The sequence below is a fragment of the Brassica oleracea genome, chromosome C9 (assembly GCF_000695525.1).
Source record: "Brassica oleracea var. oleracea cultivar TO1000 chromosome C9, BOL, whole genome shotgun sequence".
NCBI classification, from domain to species: domain Eukaryota; kingdom Viridiplantae; phylum Streptophyta; class Magnoliopsida; order Brassicales; family Brassicaceae; genus Brassica; species Brassica oleracea.
The window spans coordinates 38702163-38708503 of NC_027756.1; the positions used below are offsets into that span (position 1 = coordinate 38702163).

The 6341-nt window shown below is 37.4% G+C and overlaps 2 protein-coding genes across 2 annotated transcripts in view; one reads left to right on the top strand and one right to left on the bottom strand.

Annotated features, from left to right (window-relative positions):
* LOC106314963 overlaps positions 1 to 2952 on the top strand; it is a 4694-nt gene extending 1742 nt beyond the window's left edge. Inside the window, exon 3 of the mRNA XM_013752755.1 lies at positions 2944 to 2952. Coding sequence (XP_013608209.1) covers positions 2944 to 2952 — 9 coding nt within the window. The remainder of the gene's footprint in view (positions 1 to 2943) is intronic.
* Positions 2953 to 3241: 289 nt separating this feature from the next.
* On the bottom strand, positions 3242 to 5278 carry LOC106316200 (nicotinamide/nicotinic acid mononucleotide adenylyltransferase-like). Its single transcript, XM_013754069.1, has 9 exons — positions 5163 to 5278; positions 4965 to 5038; positions 4590 to 4675; positions 4371 to 4454; positions 4174 to 4258; positions 3936 to 4015; positions 3735 to 3836; positions 3604 to 3662; positions 3242 to 3523 (listed from the first exon to the last, which is right to left on the bottom strand). The coding sequence occupies exons 1-9, from the start codon at positions 5210 to 5212 to the stop codon at positions 3427 to 3429; spliced, it is 717 nt and encodes a 238-aa protein (XP_013609523.1). The 5' UTR covers positions 5213 to 5278; the 3' UTR covers positions 3242 to 3426.
* Positions 5279 to 6341: the final 1063 nt, after the last annotated feature.

The window sequence follows — 6341 nt, forward strand, 5'->3', positions numbered from 1 at the left end:
GTGTCCTGATAACGAGGTTTCCCACAAAATTTGCATATATTCCGTGTCTCATCCGCTCTCTAGTAGATCATGCAGTTGTCAATACATACATCTATCACTTCATACGGTAGTTGAAGACCTGCAACAAGTTTCTGAACCTCGTAGTATGAACCCGGTGCAAGGTTATCCTCAGGTAGAATACCTTTGACAAAATCAGTAATCGCATCCATACATTCTTCAGCCAAATTATAGTCTGTCTTAATACCCATTAATCTAGTTGCAGATGATAAGACTGAATGACCATCTCTACAATTTTGATACAAAGGTTGTTTTCCTGCATCCAACATGTCAAAAAATCTCCTAGACTCGGGGTTTGGTTCTTCCCCTCTATAATGATCATGTACCATCTGCTCAGTACCTACACCATAATCTATATCTGTTCTAGATTCTTCTAACCTAATATCAGGCTGAGGTTCACTAACAGGCTGAGGTTCGCTAGTACTACCATATTCATAACCAGTTTCCCCATGAAGGTACCAAACTTTATAATTACGTGAAAACCCTTTCATATACAAATGAGTCCAAACATCAAATTCTTTTATAACCTTATTATTATTGCAAGAAGAGCAGGGACATCTTAACATACCACTTTTTGCATCCGGTTGCTGTTGAACAAGCCTCATGAATTCTCCAATCCCTTGAACGTATTCTTCCGTAAGCAAATTGGTGTTCGGATCCAAATGAGGTTTATCCATCCACGAACGATAATAAACTTCTGAAGACATGATTTTCACGGAATTGTTATGACTAAAGAGAATGAAGAGAGAATGAAGTGTGAATGAGTTGAATGAGGAGGGGTTGTATTTATAGGAAATTGCTTACGGACCTCCGACGACTTTCCGACGGAATTCCGATGGATGTAAAGCAGTCCGTCGGAATTCCGTCGGTATTGTCCAATCTCAAACGGCTATACAACGGTCATATATATTTGTCGGCAACGGTCACATAGTTCGTCGGAATTCCGTCGGTATTTTCCGACGGAATTCCGACGAACCATGTGACCGTTGCCGACAAATACATATGACCGTTGTATAGCCGTTTGGGATTGGACAATTCCGACGGAATTCCGACGGACTTCTTTATATCCGTCGGAATTTCGTCGGAAAGTCGTCGGAGGTCCGTAAGCAATTTCCTATAAATATAACCCCTCTTCATTCAACTCATTCACACTTCATTCTCTCTTCATTCTCTTTAGTCATAACAATTCCGTGAAAATCATGTCTTCAGAAGTTTATTATCGTTCGTGGATGGATAAACCTCATTTGGATCCGAACACCAATTTGCTTACGGAAGAATACGTTCAAGGGATTGGAGAATTCATGAGGCTTGTTCAACAGCAGCCGGATGCAAAAAGTGGTATGTTAAGATGTCCCTGCTCTTCTTGCAATAATAATAAGGTTATAAAAGAATTTGATGTTTGGACTCATTTGTATATGAAAGGGTTTTCACGTAATTATAAAGTTTGGTACCTTCATGGGGAAACTGGTTATGAATATGATAGTACAAAACTTTATAATTACGTGAAAACCCTTTCATATACAAATGAGTCCAAACATCAAATTCTTTTATAACCTTATTATTATTGCAAGAAGAGCAGGGACATCTTAACATACCACTTTTTGCATCCGGTTGCTGTTGAACAAGCCTCATGAATTCTCCAATCCCTTGAACGTATTCTTCCGTAAGCAAATTGGTGTTCGGATCCAAATGAGGTTTATCCATCCACGAACGATAATAAACTTCTGAAGACATGATTTTCACGGAATTGTTATGACTAAAGAGAATGAAGAGAGAATGAAGTGTGAATGAGTTGAATGAGGAGGGGTTGTACTTATAGGAAATTGCTTACGGACCTCCGACGACTTTCCGACGAAATTCCGACGGATGTAAAGCAGTCCGTCGGAATTCCGTCGGAGTTGTCCAATCCCAAACGGCTATACAACGGTCATATCTATTTGTCGGCAACGGTCACATGGTTCGTCGGAATTCCGTCGGAAAATACCGACAGAATTCCGACGTCTTTGCTGTTAATCGGAATGTCGTCGGAAATTCGTCGGAATATACCGACGAACTTCCGACGACTACAACGGTTACATTTTTTATCAGAATGTCGTCGAAAAGTCGTCGGAAAATTCCGACGAACCATATTTCGTCGGAATTCCGTCGGAAATGGCCGACGGAATTCCGACGACTAAATTTTTTTGGATTTCGTCGGAAAGTTGTCAGTATTCCGTCACAAATGTCCGACGACCTTGGTGTCCGTCGGAACCTCCGTCGGAATTCGGTGTGTTTTCTTGTAGTGCTATTTAGGAATAAAGTTCAAAATTAATGAATGAAATGACTATGACATAATTGTATATGCAACATCACAAATTCAATACATCAAAACCTCTTACTAATAATTTTTTAAAAAAATATTATACACAAACATATAAATTAAATTTTTATAACATAGAAGAAAAAAATGCAGAAAATGTAACATATTTACATAAAAACAAAAAATAGAAACCAACATTATACCCACACTTGAAACAGGGATTAAGATCTAAAATAGACAAATACGATTACAAAAAAACGGGCATATGTATATATAATTACAAAGAACGAGTGTATGCCGACGGATCAACCTTTAAATTACTATTATTTTATAACATATATTTTTATTGATTACATAACAAACACAAATATAATTACAAAAAACATAAATATGAAAATTAAATTTTTTAAAGAATTTTTTTTTAAAAAAGTATACCCGCTCTTTTTGAAGGGCGGATCAGAATCTAGTATATCTTAAACTTTTAACAAAATCAAGCTTTCCAACATGTATGAGGTATTTCTTTTTCAAAACAAAATTACAAAAACTGAATGCATGAATTTCTGTATCAATGTGTTGTCCATATTTAGAAAATATGAACTAAACAATAATTTATTTTAATAATCATTATAATTTTATGATCAAATAATTTAGACGATAGGAATGAATTAATACTAGTTTAAAATAAATCGTAATACCTCGAATCAAGCCAACTGAAGTAACCAAAATTTAAACCTAAAAATCTATAAAATGTCGGTTCAGTTTGGTAAAAAAATGAATATCAAATTAACCGAAACCAAATCACAATTCTTCGGGTTTAATTCGTCAGATTTTCAAATTAACCGAAAAATCGAACAACAACCCCGAGTAGAGAGTTTTTGATTTTTCTTTTAATTCTTTACTTTTATTGTGGAACTTTGGATGTGATACAGAGATTTGATAATAATAATACAAAAAAATAATTATTTCAACAAATATATCTGATATGATTACATATGTTAATCACACGATTATCTGAAAAGCTTGTGCAAGTGATATTGATTTGGTGAAGAAATAATCCTTTTCAGCTTTTGTCATTCGAGCTCAGTGTAAAGTTGGTGTTGTTTGATATAATCTATTACTCCATCTTCAGTCAAGTACTTAACTGATAGCCCTCGTGAAATGCATTGCCTGTAAGAAGCAAGAGAAACCATTTTCTTATAGTGAAGAAAGAATAGTTCTTGAAGAGGATGAATAAACATCAAAACTACCTTAATCTACTTGAGCTAATCTGATTAGGAACAAAGTTGTTGACGATTCTGATGTTATCCTGCACAAGAAACCGTAGTAGATTGACTAACTGATCCAGAGAAACCGAAACAAGAAACTCGGTAGTACTTACACGGGTTTCGTATAGGATTCTATCACCAAAGATCATACTCTCAACATCTTGCCCTTCTCTACGGATGCACACAATCCCATAGTCTTTGCAAATGGCCTTTACCTTCCAAAACACAATCAATGAAAAAAAGAGCACAACTGTGAGTAGAGTCGACAAAATGAAATCTCGGTTTATATAACGATGCTGCCTTTGGTTTACTACCTGTTCAGGGATCCAAACACCGGGAGTGCAGAAAGATTGCAGTAAATCCGAGCCACATAGTAGCATGACTTTGAGAGATTCTAGCATTAGAAACCATACATTACAAATTTGAGTTTGTCAGTTCCGTAATAAGTAGCACATATGATGTGATACATGGCATGAGACGATTCAGCAATTACCCAAAAATGTAAATGAAAAAGGGATGCTAAAAGCCACTTTTTTTCTGCAGTGATCTTACCCTCGGGTACAAGTCTATTTGTTGTAAGAAAAGTCTTGACCCTTGATAAAACCATCAAACTTCGTTGGTAGCTGTCTTGGGATGCCTAAAGAAACAGCTTTCACACAGTTTTGTAAGGACACAAAGCTTTGTTCCCCCTCCCTAAAGAAAACTTATAAAAAGCTTTTGAGGGCGAGAGAGAGAGAGAGAGAGAGTACCTCCCAAGGATCAACCATTATAAAGTCGGAGCTTTTGCAGGCTATATTACACATCTCTAAACGATGCTCTGCGGATAAAAGTCCCTACACAAAGCCCTGATGATTTTATTTATTTGTAAAGGAGACTAAACAGTAAACAGAAGAGCCTTGAGAGCTAAAAAAAAAAAAAAAAGAAGTTCAGGAAGAAACTGAAGATTTTCAAGGTTGCCAAAAGTATACCTTCTTCTCGTATGCATCATTTACAGGGGACATATAGCCTCCAAGAACATGAAATCCCTCCGAGTGTAATGCATCTCTTGCCAGCTCTAAACAAAACAAAAAGAGAACTCATCAGTTTAATATAAGGCCACATATTACATTAGAGGGCAAGCATCAATCAACTGTGAAAAACTTTGGTTAAACATGAATTTTCAAGAAACTTAAACCTTCATAGCAAACATAATCAGATACTTGAGACTATAATCAATGTTCAATTTTCCCCACTGAATCATAATGCCTAAAAATGTGCGAACTTCTCACATTGATAAAATTTGGAACCTATTGATACGCATAGAAACATTGAATTCTAGAGTTGTGGTTATTGTAAGAACTCACCAAACATGCGTAAATGCATGAACGTAGGAGGGTTAAAACTCCCAGTTGCCACAAGCACTACACAAGCTTTGTCCCTGATTCAGACAATCGATCGACAAACAAAGTCGATACCATAAGTAAACCAAACTATACAATTCACTGAGAGACAATTGAAGCGACAAGAAGAAGTCGAAATCAGGAACAAGCAACGTAATTTACTCAGGTTTTGATTCAGTAGATAGCTTATCGACTGGTAAGGAGACATCCATCTGAATTGATGATCGAATCTGAGATGATCACTCCGGCGAATGATCGAGAGAGAGAGACAACGGAGAATGAAGAATAAATCGAAATTATGAAACGATGCCGTATATAATTGTTGTACTTTACGACGCCGTTTCAGTTGGGTTAAGTTGAGTCAAAATTATGAAACGATGCCGTATAAAAAACTGTATATTTCTTATTCTTATCATAAACACAAAGTTTGCCCTTTATATATACGGAATCACACCGTCGTAGAATAATGGAAAAACTAGAGAAAAAAAATACAAATATGGAAAGAATACAAATCATAAACCAGTAAGGAAAAAGAATTTTAGGGTTTGTTGTCTCTCTCTCTAGGTGCCGGCTCTCTCTCTCTCTCTCTCTCTCTCTCATGGCCGCCGGCTCTCTCTCTAGTATGGGCTGGGTATGGACATCCACAATATGATTTATAACACTCTCCCTTGGATGTCATAACCATACAGAGTTTGTCATATGCTTTGGATGTTGCCTCATTAAAACCTTACCAGGAAAACCCAGTGGGACAAAACCATGGTGAAGGAAAAAGAGTACAACACGTATTACTCCCCCTGTTCTGAACATCACTGAAGGTCTTTCAACCTACGCATCTCAATCTAATGCGTGAGCTTCCTAAACGTGCAGGTCGGAAGTGATTTGGTGAACAGGTTTGCTGAGTTGTCGCTGGAACACACTTGGACCACTTGGACCTCGCCGGCTTTCTGTAGCTCGTGTGTGAAGAAGAACTTAGGTAGTATGTGCTTCGTCCGGTCCCCTTTGATGTTGTCATCCTTAAGCTGAGCAATGCAAGCTGCATTGTCTTCATACATCACGGTTGGTGCGTCATTGCCTTCGGCCATCCCACAATCGACTCGGATATGGTTGGTCATGGACCTTAACCATACACATTCGCGGCTGGCCTCATGAATGGCCAAGATTTCCGAATGATTTGATGAAGTGGCTCCGCGATCGTCTGTTTCATGGAATGCCATGATATGGCAGTTCCACCATGTGTAAACACATAGCCTGTCTGTGATCAAGCATTGTGTGGATCCGAAAGATAACCTACATCAGCAAAACCAACTAAACCTTCTTTGTTTTGGTTAGTATAAAATAGAC